Source organism: Lepidochelys olivacea (genome assembly GCF_965140295.1).
Source record: "Lepidochelys olivacea isolate rLepOli2 genome assembly, chromosome: 6".
NCBI lineage: Eukaryota > Metazoa > Chordata > Testudines > Cheloniidae > Lepidochelys > Lepidochelys olivacea.
The window spans coordinates 108,148,885-108,168,917 of NC_140416.1; the positions used below are offsets into that span (position 1 = coordinate 108,148,885).

A 20,033-nucleotide genomic window follows, 5' to 3' on the forward strand; every position below is an offset into this window, starting at 1 on the left:
TACAATAAAACTTGCATCACACCCATGTTTAAGCATGATATATGATCTATAATAAAATATATAACTTGACTGTAAATAAATAAATAAATATTACAATAAAATTTGCGTCACACCCATGTTTAAGCATGATTATTTCTTTAGTGTAGGTGAGGATCTAGTTACGCAACCAGTTAGTCTACATTTTTGCATCTCCTGATTCAGACAAAATAAACAAGCACGCTAAAGAAAAGTAAATTTGACCTGAAAATCTTTTATTAATCTAAATATTAGAATCAAAAAGGATACACATTTTTAAAGACTTTTAACTTGACTAATTTTTAAAGCTTTTGTTCTGACTATTGCTTGTTTTCTTTTTCAATACATGTAACTAATTTTGAAATTAGCCCCTATGCTATTTGTGATGTTAATGTTATTCCTCAGCATGCCACTTACTGCTGCTTATTGTAATTAAAAACTATTTTGCAAACTTGATTTTGCCATTCGTGTGGTAAGAATTGCTTATGTGAAGTTTCACCATGTTTTTAGCGCAAAAAAAAAAGTGGAAGTTTTGTAAAAACAAAAGACATTGCTATAAACAAATCAATGTGATTTCACATTTATTTATTTTAAAATAACCATTTTATGTTAAAACCTAAAACAAAACCAACAACTTTGAATTCAATCAACATTTCCCCTCCCCCTCCAAAAAAACCACTCTTAAACATGGGGGTGGAGACGTTGAGCCCTGGAAGGAAGAGGAGGAGGCAGAATCATGGAGATTCTACTGAACTTATGTGCAGCATTCCATTAAGTCATTTCTCTTTAGGTGGGTCTTGAACAGAAAGTTTACTGTAACCTTGTGATTCTTTCTTGAGTTCTTTCACTTACACTCTCTGTTGTATAGCCTTCAGAAAGACTGCAGTGCAGTAATTGATAAGGGCTGTTATTAGCAGAGAAAACCAAGCTGTGGTAATTCTTCCCCCCACCATTTACGCAATTGTTGACTGAGGTCTGCATTTTAGAGAAGGAGATAATGAAGTGATGCCTCCAGGTTCAAAGTTTCGAGGTTTGGCTGCTTACCAAAAAGAACCTAAATAGTTTTCTGTAAACTGTTGCTAGTGTGTGCATGTCATGTAGCATATCTGATGGTGCTGGGATATCCCCTTTATATGAAAACTCTTGCAATTTGTGCCTAATAATACTTTGTTTTTAATTCTCTGTGCTCAGATGGTGGAGAATAAGGTAAAGTACTATTTTTGTTTTGTACAATTTATAACAGGAATGGAAGTATGAATGCATCCGATGAAGTGAGCTATAGCTCACGAAAGTTTATGCTCAAAAAAATGTGTTAGTCTCTAAGGTGCCACAAGTACTCCTTTTCTTTTTGCAGATACAGACTAACACGGCTGCTACTCTGAAACCTGTCAGTAATTGAAGTAACTTTCAATATCTCATAACATGCTACAAAAACTTACCTTCAGTTGTTTTGTAATTACTAGCCAAAGTTTTATGTTACATATTTTGTTGCTAGTAGCCAATTAAAATATTGGTTTAGGGAACTTAGTAGATTGAATTTCCGCTTTGACAAATCTAGCCATTTATCTCAAATATACACCAAATGTATTTCCTTTGAGTCAGTTTCTTTAATTATCTAAGTGTATCTGAATTCCACATTTGAACGATATGTAACGTTCATGTTTTGTCATTTAATAAAAACTTGATAAAGAATTCTTCTTAATGAAGAATTGGTTTGGAAACTGTAAGTTTTCTTACCGTTAATCTTTATAGCCAATGATTTTTATTGATTTTGTTTTCTAGCTAGAGTTTTCACTTAGGTTAACATGGTTATATGCATATTAAGTATACAACACTGCCACAAACTCCAGCTGTTTAGCTGTCAAAGTACAGTGATTATAGCTAGAATCAAAAGTTGGAGGGTCCAGTTTTCTGTGACTCAATGGGGTGGGGAGGGGGGAAATAAAATCCTGCATTAAATCCAGTTATATTGCTCAGAGTTTAAATGGACAGCAGTCTAGAAATTCTAAGTTATACATCCCACAGTGAACATGTATGACTCAGAGCTCGTCCTTGGGTTTAAACACTTTGGAATTTGGATTTCCTGCTGAGATGCTACATTAATGTTTAGTGCAGGAAAATTCTAGTCTGGGTGAGACATTCATAAAGCTAGTGGGGTTGTTTTTGCATGTTACTGTGGGCTAGAAAAAGATTTCTGCAAACACATGTCCTCTTAATTTTTCATAAGTTTTTCATAGAACTTTCATAAGTTTTAAATCTTAGCCAGCAAGCTGGTATATCTGGCTCTTTTTAAAGATATCTCCTTCCCAGTATGAAACTGGTAATTTGCTTGCATTAGTATGTCTCTGTCTACCATACCGCATTTAAGTGAGTTTATAAACAGTTACTGGCATGACTTGTTTTAAACATGGTTCTGGTCATGGTCCACCCACTGGATTTATGGGTCTCTGTAATACAAGTGGACAAATGCCTGTCAACATAAATCCTCAAGGAATCTCCAAGTGCTACAGTAATGATTTAGTCAGACTGCTTTGAGACCTTCAGGTTTTAATGCTTTAAAATAAAAATGCATTATTAAATGCCAAATTGCCATTAATATATTAAACAAAATTGCTCTGTTCCGTATTCATTTGGCAGAAAATACCATAATCTCATTAGTTTTAGTAGAAGACCTCTGTGGCTTTAGGCACAAATAAAATAAATAAAACGTTATGCCTTCTGAGGGTGGTCTTCTAATGAGGGACAAATGATTTTTCTGGGGCCTTGTCAGAATGGCTTGCTGTGCACAGCTATTCTGAAATGGTTGTCTAATACGTTTCTCCCAGAAATGTACTTGGAAACCATTTTCCAACATGCCTGTTGCTAGCACAATTTTTCTGAGCATCTGTGGTGGAAATCCAGCAATCATGCTTAACATCCACCATTACAAATATGTTCTCTGGGCCCTAAAATGGAAGAACTTTATCCCATATGGATGAATTTTTACCCAAGCTGACATCAGCCAAGTCAACTATTTGGCTTCTCTAGACTTTACGTAATGTTTGTTTATATATTCAGATAGTTACAAGTCATCAGAGATTTCTCAGATTTGCCTTGGGTTACTTACTCTTACAACCGATCTTTTCTTTTGGACTATACAGCTCTCTCATACTTACTTTCTATGGCTGCTGCTACCACCGCCATTATGTTTGTATTTGTTTAATCCCTTATGTGGACATCTGGCTTATTAGAACCAAAGCCCCTCAGGAAACAGTATACACAGTCCTGAGGGTAAGAGCAGTATTTTACTCAGTTCCTTGTGGTAACTGAAAAGTAAAGATTCATTGTAACATCCTGAAATCTCTCTTGTCTAGGTGCACAAGATTTTTTTTATTTTTTTTATTTAATTCTATCATCATGTATGGTTACAAGACTAAGGGAGTGGAGTAAGAATGGTCTTGTGGTTATGGCACAGGACTGGGATCCAGGGATGAAAGGTTTTGCCTGTGACTTTGTGATCATATACAAGTCACTTACCCTTTCTGTGCTTTAGTTTCCTTATCTGTAAAGTGGGGATAATATTTACCTCAGGGGGATGTCGTGAGGTTGAATTAATTAACGTTTGTAAAACACTTTTGAGATTTTCAAAAAGTGCAACAGAAGCCTATGAGGAAAGATTAAAAAACTGGGCATGTTTCTTCTTAAGAAGACTGAGGAGGGTCCTGATAAGTCCTCAAATATGTTAAGGACTGGTATAAAGAGGAAAGCAATCAGTTGTCTTCATGGCCACTGAAGGTATGACAAGAAGTAATTGGCTTAATCTTGAGCAAGGGAGGTTTAGTTTAGATATTAGGAAAAACTTTCTAATGATCAGGGTAGTTAAGCTCTGGAATAGACTTCCAGAGGAAGGTTTGGAATCCCTGTCATTGGAAATTTTAAAAAGCAGATTGGACAAAAACCTGTCGGGGATGGTCTAGGTTTATGTGGTCTTGCCACAGCGCAGGGTGCTGCACTTGATGAGTTCTCAAGGTCCCTTCCAGCCCTACATTTCTGTGATTCTATAAGAATGTTGTTATTTTTACTTTAACTCTCCAAGTACAACATTGGAGATGAACCTTCATAGATACTAATCCTTTTGGTCCTTATCTGGTCCAAAACGAATTCTATGAGTGCTACTGCATCTTTGGGAACACCAACAATATCTACTGATCTAAAACCTGCAGAATGACAGTTGAGGAGATCCTGGAATTACCAAGCCTTATATAGGCAGCCCCATTTTGGTGGATGTGGAGGCAATATTAGCAAAGCTTTGCCTGCTTCAAGACCCAAAGAGAAAGTGGGCTATGAACACAGGGCAGTCAGGCAGGGAGATTCCACATAATAAAATGCCTTTACGCAGGAAAGTGGTCACATGCATGCACAATTCAGGACTAAGACTCTCTTTTTACTGAATCTTTGCTACTGGGAGTGTAAACAACAATTCTTTTCCTGCGGAATTTGTATCTATCACTTGTAAAGACCTGACAACCAACACAGTGTGTTTTCAAATGTCTAAACCAAATAAAACAAAGACTTCTCTTCTTTGTGTCAGATGCTAGCAAAGATAGCAGCCAACCCCACTCTCCCTGGGATAGTGTCTAGAATCTTCACCTTAGAAGCCATATTTTCTAATTTTAAATATAGGTTTTGGTGTTCAGGGAAGAATTTGCGGTAGAGAAAATTTAAAAGAAGAAAAGAAATGGGCAGGAGGATTTATGTTCTTGAAAGATCCACATGCAATTTAATGTTTGGATAAACCATAAGGCATTGTTTTTTCTCTTGAAAATTGCTCTTCAATAACAAAATATTATTACTATACCAGAAAAGATGGAAAAAAAGGAGAAACTGAAACTTTATTTCAGCAAGTCTTAGGATAATAGTTTTTTTTTCTTTTCTACAGCCCAAGAATATATTTCAATTGGATTCTGCTAGAATACCCACAAAAGAAGTCGCAGGTTCTCTTAATACTAAAACTGGTGATAGTCGGCAGCACAGTATCAAAACTGAATTTTTGAAGGCAGCACAGTCAAAAGATAAATTTAAATGTAGTGGAGCTGAGACTGGAGGTTTTGCAGGCCATATTGCTAAATTAATGAATAAAAGAAGAGTGTTTACGAAACAGTGGTGAAAAAAGTCAGTTGACAGGACTGAGAGTATATCATGTTGGATGTAATTACATCTGTAGGACACCAGAAAAAGTGGAAACAATTATTGTGGGCCAAGTTGAAGACCTCTTGAAAATGATACAAAAACCTACCTGAAAGATAACATGGAAGGTTTAATTTAAACATTTCTTTTTGCTGGTCTTCTGTTTATAGTATTCAGTAACCAATTATTTCAAGTGGAAGACTAGAGCTATCTTAGATAATGTTTCCCGGGGAGAATGGGGGTCAGTCAGCATTGTTTTCTGAGCTCTGGATATAGGTTCGAGAAGCCTTTGCTGAAGTAACCCCTTGTGCAAGTCAGTGAATATGTCACTTTAGGTTTTAACATAGGTATTTCTAATACATTACTTCATCTAAATTTTAAATTTAAACAAATTCAGATATGTAGTTGAAGAATATTTGTCTCACTAATTGGCTTCCCCTACAATGTGCAATATTAAAATTTCATAGGAGGACAATTCTGTTAAACATCACCTGCATTTTTAAATTAGATTTAGTAATATTTTGGTGCACTTTGGAGGAGACAATTTTCCTGTAATTTTTCATCTCTGTAATGAGTCTGTTGTATCTCTGCAGTATTCTGTTTTTCTGTGGTCTTGCTGTATGATCTGTGGTAGTGCTGAGTTCCCTGTTTCGGATACTATATCTGGTATTTGTATTTTTAAAATATCTCTAAATTGACAAAAGAATTCCAAGATACTACAGACTGGACTGGATTGGCTCAGCTTTTGCATCCTTCTAAGAAATTGACAGTGCAGGGATGGCTCCCTATGTATGCCACCAGGCAATATAAAGAGCAAGACATTGTTCAAGGAATTAATAATAATGATTAATAATATATTATCTCAATTACTGTTCCACTAGGCAGAATGAGAAGCCAATTAAATTTTGTTTTAGAGAATGAAAACTTAAAAACCAGTTTGCTGAACAGAAAAATAATTGCACTCACTGACTCTCAGTGAAAAAGATAATCAGACTAAGAACATCAAAGCTGGGCAGGAACTTTGGGAGTTCCTTTGCTGCAGGGAGATTTCATGGAGTTTGGTGGTATTGGTTAATCTGGTTCTGAAGGCAAGGATTTCATATAAAATCCAGGTCCAAATATCTATCCTTTGTGGTACTCCAATTAATGATTTCTATGATACCTAATGAAGACAGTGATGAAAAAGTTTTAGCTTGCTGTAGGAATAGATTTATGGGATCTGACAGAGAATTCCCTTCCAACCCTGATATTCTATGATTCTATAAGTATGAATGGTAACAGATAGTTTAGAACTCAGGGAAATTGTTAATTTTTTTTCCTAAACTGGTGATTGTTACTTCAGTAATAGGAAACTTTTCAACTTGAAATGGTCATTAGGCTATTATGGTGCTTAAATACTTAAGGAATGCCTTTATAAATCTGTATAATGATGATCTTTTTATGTTTCACAATGGTTAAGTATTTCCCTTAGAGTGCAGGACCAGGAGATCAAACAGCTAAGTGCATTCATCCACTTCCTCAGTCATGACTCAATCATGGACTTTCCCCAGAAGAGCACGGGTAGAGATTAAAGTGCATCTAGTCCTGTGATAATCTGATCAGATTTAATTTCTCCAACTCTTTAGACAAACATTTCAACTAAATGTCTTCTACAGTATTCTGAATTGCACTGTGGGTTAATTTCTTAGAGACTGAGAGGCATCCTCACTCCACCTATCTGCTTTACAAACGAACACAAGTTGGAGTTCGGAACACTTAGAAAGGCAATGTCTGCCTGCTAGGACAGGATGTTTTATCCATGAGTATTTGTACCATGATCCAGACACGCAAAGCATGAGTGATCTTTGTCTGATTTTTTTTAACAATGCTTTTGATTTTTTGAATGTCAAAAAACATAGCCCATTGAGATTATGTATTTATGAAATAATGATTAATAAAGATCTGTAGTTAGCAAGGGTAGCTTGAAATAGAAAAAAATTCTTTTTACCATTGCCCTAGGCAGAATCTTAATATATTAAGGAATTCTGGCATTGCAAAAGCCACCATTTACAATAAAAATGGACAGTTTTTAAAAACTAATGTTTGAACAATATTTTAAAGTGAACTTTCCTAAATCACATTAAATTGCTTGTCCATCTACCATTGTTTTCTTCAATTCTTAAATTAAGAAAGAAACAAGAAAAAATATTTCAGTTGGCCAGGGTTACACTTAAGTTTTTGAGAGTTGTCCAGTCTTACGGTCAGTAAAGCTCTTTTATATAGTTTCTGGGTTACTGGATAATCCAGCTAGAATTAATACAAGAATTATTTATATATATTCATATTCCTACCCTTTCTTATTAACATAATTACTGGAAACGTCCATGTGAAGCTTTCTTTTATAAACAATATCAAAATGATCAGTCTTGGTTAGCATGACTGTAAGTATATTGGAAATGACAGTTTCCATGGTCAACAGAAAATCCAGTTTAATAGGCTTGCCAAGAACAGCTCTTCACAATGTGATACTGTTTTATTTAATATTGTTACAAATCATTCAGCCAATCCACATGCAGATTTGTTAGGCAATACAGAATCTCTTGTTAGCCAAGAAAATAAAATAATTCTTTGCCAAAGTTTATGTTTATAATATTTTTTTCATGTTTAAATCTCATTTCACTTTCTACATTTCAGTCACTTTGTAATCTGAAATATGGGAATCATACAAAGTTTAAGTGTCGGTGATTCTGTTTCATTGGATGGGTGTTCCCTTGCAAGAGCATTCAGGTGTCCAAACTACTTAGTTATTCTTCTGTTTTTTCAAATCATGGAAGAGCCTCTTGGGGCCTGACCCTACCCCATTCAAGGGAATAGGAGTTTTGCTGTGGATTTTAATGAGTGGATTTTAATGAGTATTTAAAAAATATCAGTATATTTTTGTCTTAAAAACTGAACTTTTGTCTTTTTCCCATTAATACTTGGAATGCAAGGGTAGAGAAAATGCTCCTTTTCATTTATTTGTATGTAGTTGTTAGTTAATGTGTAAGTACATTGTCCCAACTGACATATCTAATGCAACTGTGTTGATAGCTTTGAAAAGAACATGCACTTTCAAAACTGTATGTTTAGTATGAGATTCTGGTCCACCTGATGGACAATATTTGAGGTTCTGTAAATATTATAGCAAGATAGAACAATGATCTCAGATTGTTTAGAAGACTGTATGCCATGACATGGCAGTTGTTTGCTGCAGCTTGAATACTCTTACTGTTGTCCCTGGTTTTAATTCCTGATTCTGATTTGTGTGTGATGTTTGCTTAAAGGTTTTTTAAACAAGAATATGACCACCTAAGTGAAGGATCCTTTGGCTTTGGAACTCTTTCCCTCTGATGTGTCCATCATCAACTAGATATATTTATGCTACAAAACAAGATTCTTACATTGTTCTCTGTCTTTTTTTCCACTAAATTGTGGGATTTCCAGTTGAATGTCATTTGGTTGATGGGTAGGAATGGTGCACGGCAGAATCTTTTATTGTGTATGTTTTGTAATGGTGGTAGGATATCCTAGGAATAGTCATCTATAGTAAGAAATCTTTATAATACAAAAATTCCTCACTTGTGATTGACGATTCTAGAGGGAAAACGCTAAGCAAAACTTATGTATTCTGTTGTATGTACTGAACTGATTAGAGTGGTGGAAGCATCTCTCTGAATGAAATGTTCCTGTCACTTTGTCACTGTAATCAGTTGTCATTGATTATAATGCACATTCTGCCCTGTGAATACCTCTGTTTGTAAAATATGTAGTGTCCTATTTAGTTAGGCTTCTGAGATTGTGGGGTTCTATTTAATAAAAATGTGGATGAGGTGCCCTTAAAGCCCTGTATGACAGTGAAATACAAAACAACAAAAATAACTGATAAAATAAGGAATTCTGAAATTTAAGTTAGAAATGTCTTAGCTTGCTCACGGTAACCTGATACTAAAGCAATCTAAGAGTAATTCTTAAAGACTGATATGACTGACATCTGTCAACAAAATTAAAAGGCTAGAAACATCTAGCAGTCTATTTTTCAGAATACTCTCAGATGATTAGATAATCAAACACAGTAAACAACCTATTTTGATTTGAAGTTAAGCTGGTGTGTGTTCTGCTTATTTTGTAGATGAAGGGATCCACATCATTGTTTGAAGGGATACTGCTTCACTACTCATTTTTCTGTTGTTGTCTTTTGCTCCCTGTCCAAGCTTAGATGTCCTTTTCCTGTTTGGATATACAGGTATGCTACTGTATTCTGTAATTTTCAAACCGGGGTACATGAGCTCTTGTCAGGGTATGCAAGAAAAATCCTGTCATGGCAGATAACGCATTTTATACATGTCAAGGTTCCTTCCCCACTCTGAACTCTAGGGTACAGATGAAATGAAAAACCCTGCATGAAAAAACATCTGCATGAAAAACCCCCTAAGCTTATTTTTACCAGCTTAAGTTAAAAATTCCTCAAGGTTCAAACTATTTTACCTTTTGTCCCTGGACTTTATTGCTGCCACCACCAAGCGTCTAACAAATATAACCGGGAAAGAGCCCACTTGGAAACGTCTTTCCCACCAAAATCCCCCCAAGCCCTACACCCCCTTTCCTGGGGAAGGCTTGATAAAAATCCTCACCAATTTGCATAGGTGAACACAGACCCAAACCCTTGGATCTTAAGAACAACGAAAAAGCAATCAGGTGCTTAAAAGAAGAATTTTAATTGAAGAAAAAGTAAAAAAAAATCACCTCTGTAAAACCAGGATGGTAAATACCTTACAGGGTAATCAGATTTAAAAAATAGAGAATCCCTCTAGGCAAAACCTTAAGTGACAAAAAGACACAAAAACAGGAATATACATTCCATTCAGCACAACTTATTTTATCGGTCATTTAAACAGAATCTAACGCATATCTAACTAGATTGCTTATTAACCCTTTACAGGAGCTCTGACCTGCATTTCTGCTCTTGTCCCAGCAAAAGCAACACAGACAGAGAGAACCCTTTGTTTTCCCCCATACTTTCCAGCTTTGAAAGTGTCTTGTCTCCTCATTGTTCATTTTGGTCAGGTGCCAGCGAGGTTATCTTTAGCTTCTTAACCGTTTACAGGTGAAAGGGTTTTTCCGCTGGCTGGGAGGGATTTAAAGGTGTTTACCCTTTACTTTATATTTATGACAATATAATACCACTTAACATCTAATCAACAACTAGAAACTTGTCTGAGGGACTATTTTTATTCAAGACGAAAGTATATATAATAAAATTGTTCATTATAATAATAGTAGTATCCAGGACAACACACTCTAGGATTTGTACGTTGTGTTGCATCATGTTATCCCTTACAGACCTTTTTATTTTTCTGTTTTCATATATATATTATGACCCTATCTCAGATGGGAGTACATAGTAGTTATTTGGAAAGGGAAACTGGAACTAATATGTTTGTGGTTTTTTTTAAAATTTCTTCTTCTTTTGTAACCATTTACAACTGATCGCAGGTTAGTTAAGAGAAACCATTCACATTTCCTTTAAATATTGGAAAAAAACTCTTCATATTTAGTGCAACTAATCATGGTTTCCTTACACAGTTTAATAAGATGTTTGGGCATTGCATGTTCCTCTTGTTACAGTTTAAAAGGACATGAGTAGTAAGACCAGGACTTTTAGATCTACATGTATCTACAATATTTCTATTATTCACTGCACTCTGCAAATAACTTTATTCTTATACAGTGCCTAAAACACTGGCTCCCCAATCTTTATTGAAGCCTTCAGGAGGAACTGTAATAGGATAATATTTTTGAGAGAGATTGTCATAGGTATACACTGTTACTTAAAGATTTCATGATTAAGAGGCTCTGTATATTGAGGATAAGGAAAATTATTAAAACTTAGTATTGATGTGAATGCAGAATGAATATTTTTACATTGAAAAATATTTTTAATATTGCTAGAGGTGATGCACAAACATTTTGTATAGATTATTGCTGCATAGAAAGATTTCTGTTCAAAATCTATCTGTCGTCTTTGTTACCGAAGTATCCTATTCTACACTTGACCCTCTGCAGGATTTGGCCCCCCGAGAGGTCTGCATGTCTTAATCTTGTTATAATTCCCAATATAGGTGTCTTAGCTCAAATGAGAATTACAGAATTGCTCTTAGATATTGTTTTGTTCAAAGATGGAAGGTAAATTTGTTTGTAAATAACTCTGCCTCCACGTTGATCATCTCTTCTGATCTTTTAAACAGATATTACTTTTATACCTTTTTTAAAATATATATACTGTTAATATCTCTTTCGTTTTACGGGTGAGAACTGTTTTCCTTATTTTACCCATTTGTTCCTTGTTTGGGAATCCCCGTGCTTTCCAGCTCCTGGAACACACTTATGTCAGCAGATTAACTTTTGCTTCCAGTTTCTAGTCACTGATGCTAATATAGGCTTGAATTAAATTATAAAAGGATATTTCTTTTGTATGTTCAGGAAGATAGTTTTGTTCTCTCCACTCATTTTCTTTTCTTTTTTTTTATTTCAATAATCTGCAGTTCAACCCTTGCACAGATAAGCATGAAGTCAGTGCTAGATGTTTGCTAAGGCAGGTTCAATTTAAGGATTCTGAAGCTGGCCCTAGGATACACAGTATAGTTTTGAGCAATAAAATGGTATTGCTTAGCAATTAGCTTTGAGGTAGAATCCCCCAAATTAGAACATTAAATGATTAAAAGTTACAGATTGAAAGCTGCACTCTCCTTTTTTTTGTTTTGTTTTTGGAAAGCGCTGTAGTTATGGATTTATACAATAGGAGTCAAAGTCCATTATAGCAGTGGTTCTCAACCAGGGGTCTGGGGCCTATGTGGGGCCGTGAGCAGGCTTCAGGGGGTCTGCCAAATAGGGCCAGCATTAGACTCACTGGGACCCAAGGCGGAAAGCCGAAGCCCCACCACATGGGTCTGAACCCAGGGCCCTGAACCTCATCCCTCGGGTTGAAGCCGAAGCCTGAGCAATGTGGCTTCGTGGGGGTCCCCTGTGGCGTGGGGCCCTAGGAAACTGCCCTGTTTGCTATCCCCTAATGCTGGCCCTAGCTTTTATATACAGAAAAACAGTTGTTACGGCAGGTGGGCCGGGGAGTTTTTATAGGATGTTGAGTGGGGCCTCAGAAAGAGAGAGGTTGAGAACCCCCCTGCATTATAGAATATGCCTAACTTTTGTGAGCCTTTATAGGTTGTCTACATACTTTTTAAAACCTAAGGTTAAACAACGCTAAATGTGTTAAGTTCAAGCAAGAACAGAGTCTCGTTCTTCAGCACACTGAAGACACTGTAGCCCATGTTTCATCTTCCTCCGAAGGCTTCATCTTCATGTTGAATCAGAGGAATGACAAGATAGGGCCTGGTGGAACACCACAAAGGTGAGCCCCCAAAGAGAAAGAGCAGTCTTCCATTTCTATGAGAGGAAAAAGCTGAACTATTCTAAGGCAATTACTTCCACCTCTGCCAAATCCAGCAGAGACGTACAAAGCACCTTGTAGTTGATTGTGTCAAAGATTGCTGAAAAATGTAACAGAGCTAGCAGAGACATCTTGTATTGCTGTTTCCATACTTGTCCTGGTCTGAAACCTGATTGTCTGAGGTTAAAAGATTGGAAAGTTTCTCTACTACTTATCTTCTTAATTATTTTCCCCAAAAAGAGAAGTTAGAGGCTGGGTAATAGATAATGATGACACTCGTGTTAAATGGTTTATTGAACAAGAACCATAGTATTGGATCTTTGAGGTTTTATTGGCAGTTTGCCCTCCCTTTCGGAGACACTAATGATCACCTCCAAAACTGAGCCACCTGAGTCATCCAGACTAGCTCAGCTATACATGCCAGACTGAGTACTTCATCTGGCATGGTGGTGGTTTTTATTAATGATTTGACCTCACAATGAGTAGCATGAGTTGAAGTCCCAGGTTATTCTGTGCTGTTGTCCTAGTCGGTAACCAACAGGTCTTGGTACAAGCTACATTCATATATAAATTTTAAAATCTAGTTTGGCACCCTGAATTTATGTTGTCATTTAAGCTCAGCTGCTCAAAGGTTGGAGTCGTGTCTGCCCAGATCTTTAATCCTGATTTAAAATTATACTTGCCCTTGAGAGTTAAGTAAGAGCCTCCCACTCCTAAAGGTTTTACTTGTACATCACCTTTTCATGTTGATTTAGCTGATACTATCATGATACCTGCAGGTATCTGCAAAATGTAAAATCTGTGATGGGGACAAAAATGAAAATCATTAGCGTATTGAACTTGCACCAGAACTGTAGTGAGCAAAATGGGATTAGCCATAGAATGACAAGCGGCTCTGTTTTAGTTTCTGAAAAATATTGTCCACAGGCATGCTACAGGATTCCAGTTTGTTTTTTCTAATGGAGATCTGCTATTTGAGACCTTAAGGATTTGTTCCTGAAACAGCTGTCACTTCAGTTGGGTGATAAGGTGCACAGGAAAACAGAGATATCAGTTAGTCTGTTGTTGCTCTTAGTTTCAGGGGTTCTGTTTTCTGGAAGTCGGCTGCTTTGCATACTGTGGGTGCGATAGTAACTTTCCTAGATGGAACCTTGTGTCTTAAATTTAGATCTCATTTGAAAAATTTGAAATTTGCATAGTGGGTATAACTTCTGTTAAAGTTTGCCCAAATGGAAAAAGGCACCATGATCTGTAGTGGTGTATAAACAAAAATGTAGTGCCAAATTTTCAAAAGCTGAGATCTCTGTATTACCCACATTTGTGTTTACCTCTAATTGCATATGCACTTAGTTAATGCATATGCAGGTGAAAGTATCCCCATGCATGCAGTTAGTCAGTTTGAGCACCTAATGTGAAGTATTCATATGAATTCCCTGCCCTTTTGAAATATGGCCCTTACAGTATAATAAAGTGCTTGTTGATGTGCTTTTAAATCCGTTCTGTGTTGCTTTGTGGATGGTTTCGACTGTGTTTTTCTTTGTAAGAATTTTCTAGTTCGGTGTGTTAGAGAAGAGAATTCTTCACCCAGTTGGCTACCAGATGCTGTAAATTTTTTTAAAAAGAAAAGGAGTACTTGTGGCACCTTAGAGACTAACCAATTTATTTGAGCATAAGCTTTCGTGAGCTACAGCTCACTTTTTTAGCTTTTCATGTATGACAAACTTTCTTGAAAAAAATAAAACAAAAAAGATCTTGCTGTCAGGAGAGTTACCGAGGAAGACACTATTAATTTTAGAGACTAACCAATTTATTTGAGCATGAGCTTTCGTGAGCTACAGCTCACTTCATCGGATGCATGCCGTGGAAACTGCAGCAGGCTTTATTTATACACAGAGAATATGAAAAAATATGAAAAAATACACATTGTGTAAAGAGTTGTCACTTTGGATGGGCTATCACCAGCAGGAGAGTGAATTTGTGTGGAGGGGTGGAGGGTGAGAAAACCTGGATTTGTGCTGGAAATGGCCCACCTGATGATCACTTTAGATAAGCTATTTACCAGCAGGACAGTGGGGTGGGAGGACGTATTTTTTCATATTCTCTGTGTATAAATAAAGCCTGCTGCAGTTTCCATGGCATGCATCCGATGAAGTGAGCTGTAGCTCACGAAAGCTCATGCTCAAATAAATTGGTTAGTCTCTAAGGTGCCACAAGTACTCCTTTTCTTTTTGCGAATACAGACTAACACGGCTGTTACTCTGAAAACTATTAATTTTGTTTGAAGAGATGTCCAATATATGTCATTTCAGAAAGTGGAGTCCTGTGGGGCATTGTGTAGATATATCAGTATGAAGTCTCATTTGCCAGCTGACAGTCCAACCTTCAAGCAGATTCATATCTCTATGAAACTGTCTGTCACCTGCTGCTTGTTCTATGTTCAGTATGCATTTCCTGTTGAATTTTGAGTATTACCTCTTCCCCCTCTCCTCCCCCCCTTGTTGTGGCTAATTGCTCAGTTCTTTGTGAAGCAAAAGTACTATTTAGGTTTTAGAACATCTTCATTTAGTTTTAGTTCTTCCCTTCATTGGGATACCATTTTTTGTCTATTAAAGCCTGATTGCCTGTTCTCTATTGTTTTTCTTTACCATTCTACTGCTCCTGTTTGTGGAGCTCTGTTCTCCTGGGCCTCCTAACTGGAGAACTGCTCCTTCAGTATCAACTTTAGTGGCTCCTTTTCCCAACTCCTTTGTGCATTCAGGTCCTTCTTTAAACACTCTCCGGAGTTCAACCCTCTCCTCTTTTTATCTCTTGGTGATCTCATCCTCTTGCATGGTTTCAGCAACCAGACAGATAGGTCCTCAATTCACGCTATCACCCCCCTCTGTCCAGCAGTGCATCTTCAGCTGTACTGCTCACTAATCAAAAACAGTCTCCAAAACTGAACTTCTTTCTCATCTTGAAAGCTCTTCTAACCTTCTTGTCTCAGATTCTGAACCTGTTACCTCTGACTTTCTTCTTCGTCTAATCCCCATAACCACCATCATGGAGTTCTGGCACTTTCCTTTTCAATATCACTACAGTCTGCTCATTCTTCATTATGCCTGCTGTTGAGACCCTTGTCCAGGCCTTGTTGATCTGTTGGCTTGATTACAGCTCTGTTTGCTGTCTTGGGCAATCCAGGTTTGCTCCCCACGGAGTTCTAGTGCAAGTCTTCTAGTTCTCATCCAGCACACACCGTCTCTTTTTCCTCCTTGATACTTCTTCAAATCATGTTTTACCAAGACACCAGGCCCTCTGATCTCTGAAGAACACTTCAGTGCAGCAGACTTCATCTGGTTTATTTTTACTCCAGTTATTCTAGAAACTAGTATTTGAATAAGAGCTCTTTCTCCAATAAGCAATCTCCTGCTTAATTCTTCAATGAAGTTATATGTAGGTGTTTGATGCTGCACTGTTGCCATGTGAGTTGTGAGGTTGTAAATTCTAAAATGGACTACAAGGAGCCTTTGTTTAATCATAAATATAAATATCATATTTAACAAAAGGAACTAGGAAATCATAAATAGCATGTGCAGGTATAAGTGCATTTTGTTTTTATGGGGTTGTTTTCAGTGTGTGGTATATTTGGAGTTGAAGGTATATTACTGCCATTGTAGTTGGTGGAGATACACTAGTACACAAGAGAGGAGAATTGGGTTAGGAGATACCCATTTACTTTTACCAAACGCTCATTTATATTTCAGATACTAGTTACCTTCTGATTCTTCATGGTAGAAAGATTCCATGTTGATAACCGTGTATACATTATTCCTATAAATAAGCAGGTACTCTCTTATGGGTACATATTTAATTCTTACTCCCAGTTATACTGTTTCCTGTATTTGCCTAGGTTCTCCATTAACATCTCTTGATTTTTGGTGCACAAGATAGGTTGGGAAACTATTTAAAGTATTTTTAAATTGAATAAATGTCTTCTCTCTTCTGTGGTTCTGCCAATTCTTTGTATACGGTGTACTTAAAGTATCACAATCTCTGCCATAATAGATACTGTAATTCAGTCTTCAGCTGTGTTAATTCTTTCCTGAACAGGCCAATTGTGCCGAGTTCCGCTGCATTAACAGAGCAGTCATGTTATGTGGACCTGTTTCCTCTGGGGAGTGGATTTGTACCACCTGATCTCTTTCCCTGGAAATGCAGGTTGAAAAACTTGAAGGTGTTTGAGATAATAAAAATATGGGGTTTCACCTGTATTCAGACAAATTCTGGCTTGCACTGTGCCAGTGCCCCAGGCCTAAAATGCAACAGAAAAGCCAGAACAGCGGAGGAGTCAACTCCACGTCTCCTGTGCTGTGTGATGCAGAGCTCTGCTGTGATCAGGTGCTGCTCATCACAGAGGAGTAATGTTGATGGGCCAAGGGTGTGGCCAAGTGGTTCTATGCACATTGTAGACCCACTGTCCCTAAACTCTTAAACTGAGGGCACAGGCAGACTGCATCTGCCGCTTCTTGCGGCAGCCAGTAGTGGTGCTTGTGGCCTAGCAGTGCAGGTACCAGGGACCTTTCTGGCAGAGTGAAAGGAGGAGTGTGTGTTTTTCACCACTCCCTCTGCCCAAACCCCAGCGTGTTTTCCACAGGTAATTAAGGTTTTGCTCGCAGCACCCGTATTTGGCTCTTGGCCTTTTAGAGCCCTTGAAAAAAGAACAATACTTTTACAAATTTACCATATTTTAATATATGATGCAAATATGCTAACTTTGCCTATCTATGTTCATATGTGCACCTGCAGTTTTATATTTGTATATGTAAATTTGTATAGAGAAGCTAATCCCTTTTTTACAGCTATTGCAAATGTTTGTAGAAAGATGAAAGTGTGTTTATGCATATATGCACTGATGAGTTACTGTTAGAGCTGTAGAGCACTATGGCTTATGCTTTTTTCTCTTTCACAGAAATTACCTATTACAATATGGACATGAGTAAAAAGACAGAACCCCCTGTGTCTGTAGAAATGGTACAACAAAGGGCGAACCCTGATCACGCTCCTGGATCAATTTACGTTCCAGAACAAGGTGGTTACAAAGAGAAATTCGTAAATACAGTGGAGGACAAGTATAAATGTGAAAAGTGTCATCTCATATTGTGCAATCCTAAACAGACGGAATGTGGACACAGATTCTGTGAAACCTGCATTAATGCATTGTTAAGGTGTGTGTTTCTTAGTATGTTAAAAATGTTAATATGATTGAAAAATTCTGACCTTCTGAAACAGGTTAAACAAATGTCTATTTTTCCATCTTGTCTTGAATGTAAAAAATTTTTGAACAATTTGAAGATTATAGGGCCTGAGATGAAGAGTGCAAAATATCTAATTAATTTTCCATTAATTTATTTTTTCATGAGAATGCTGAGTTATGCAACTATTCATGGTAACATGAGAATAAAAATGCAGCTGTTCTCTTTAAAAAGTAAAAAAAAAAAAATAATAATAAAAATCTAGCTTTTTAGTAGTACCTGGCAATTTCAATACGTTTCATTTGAATCTCAGCTCTGATACATTGCTGCTGATAGTATTCGGTACACATTAGTTTGAGTTTTGAAATAACAATAAATGCATAGCACTTGGTATGTTCAAAATATTGCACAAACTTTAATCCAAGCTGCACACCTGTGGAGTAGATATTTAATAATATCCTCTTTTTATTGATGGGGAAACTTGCAGCAGAGGAAAGAAGTGACTTTCCCCAGACCACCTCCTTCATCAGGAACAGAGCAGAGATAAAATTTGGGAATTTTCTTCCCTCTACTTATTCTCCATAACCATTCTGGCTCTGTGTATGCAACAGACTATATTTCATTGTGGAAATATAGCATTGTTTCAGAGGTTGTGTGTGCAAGGCTAGTGGAGTTAGATATGTTTAAGTAACACATCCTTTTCTCTCTCCTATTCAGTGCATCACATTTATAATAGGAAAAATAGAGTTGTTGTGATACGTATATTATTTTCTGATAAATTGCTGTTTGTGCCAAGAAATCTAGTAATTTTTCTGAATATACATTTTTAGGAAGCAGTCGTCTGTGGTTAATAAGAGGTATTAGTTACAAATATTTCACATCCACTGTCAACATACAGCTAAGAACACACGGATTATATGCTAATGAGCTGTGCACTCTCAGGGTCATCTGAGGAGAAACTTCAGTGAAACTATCTGCTCAGTATGCAGCAGTAGTTTAAAAGAGCAAATAGGATGCTTGAGTGAGTTCAGTAAAAGCTAGAAAATGATGACATTGTATCACACAGTATACACCCTCGTGGAATACCGACTCCAATTTTGTTCTCTTCGCCTTAAGAAAAATATTGAGGCTATTGAAGCCGTGAGGCAATGAAGATACTCTGAAGCATGTTGAGATTTACATACCATGTGCAATAACAAGGAGTAGGATTAGTTAATTGGGACGGGGTGGGATTTGATTGGAATATTCAACCTGTGAATGACAGCGACAGTTGATCAGTAATTCCTTTACAGTGACCCATAATATTAACAACAGCAATAACTTATTTATACTGTATAAGTCACTTTATAAAAATAGAATAATTTAGCTGTTATACAAGAGATTACAATCCAAACACAAATAAAGGCAACTAAGAGAGGGAATAGGAATTAATAATCGAGGGAAAATTAGTGGGAGACGTGACGGGGGGGGGGGGAGGGATATGAGGTAAACTCAGGTTTCCTTGAAATAATATTTCATGGCCTATATAATCATGCTGTAGAAATCACTGACATAGGAGGTTGAGTCAAATTATGCCTGGATTTTAAAAAAGAGCTAGGTATATAATAGACACTAATAATCTTTGTGTATGCATGCTGAAATACTGAGAGGTAACCAGAGCTGCTAGATCAGGTGTGCTGTAGAAGCTAGGAACAGATGTTATTTTTTCCATGTAAAGCATTGAACAATTGGCTGGAAACATTATGGTGTGGGGTTTTTTTGTTTTTTTTTTCCCCTTCCTCTGGAATGCCAGGTACAGTCCCCAGGCTGAATGGACCAATGGTTTCATCCATTATGGCTGTTCATATTGTTCCCATAATTTATGGTGTATAAACACATCTAAATTGCTCTTTGTATTTTATGAAGAAATAAGTAGATGTTTAAAATGACTATATTCAAGGCAAGAAAGTATTATTTGGTGCTTTTTAAAGATGGAAAAATCCTGGCAGAGGAAGTCTGTACTTCATTTTATGCTGCTATTAAATAAGGGTTTTTTTTATTAGTTAAAAATGAATTTTCCATTGTAAGTGGAAGCTGAATTTAACTGTTTACTCAGTTTTCAAATTCTCTTGAAGGATTACTTTATATTTTGTTTTCTTTAATGTTAGCAGCATTTGTTG

General features: G+C 36.8%; 1 protein-coding gene across 1 annotated transcript in view; it reads left to right on the plus strand.

Annotated features, from left to right (window-relative positions):
* The window catches only part of TRAF3 (TNF receptor associated factor 3), an 81,017-nt gene that overhangs the window by 23,034 nt on the left and 37,950 nt on the right, over window positions 1–20,033 (plus strand). Inside the window, exon 2 of the mRNA XM_084630182.1 lies at window positions 17,592–17,847. Coding sequence (XP_084486308.1) covers window positions 17,609–17,847 — 239 coding nt within the window. The 5' untranslated portion in view covers window positions 17,592–17,608. The remainder of the gene's footprint in view (window positions 1–17,591; window positions 17,848–20,033) is intronic.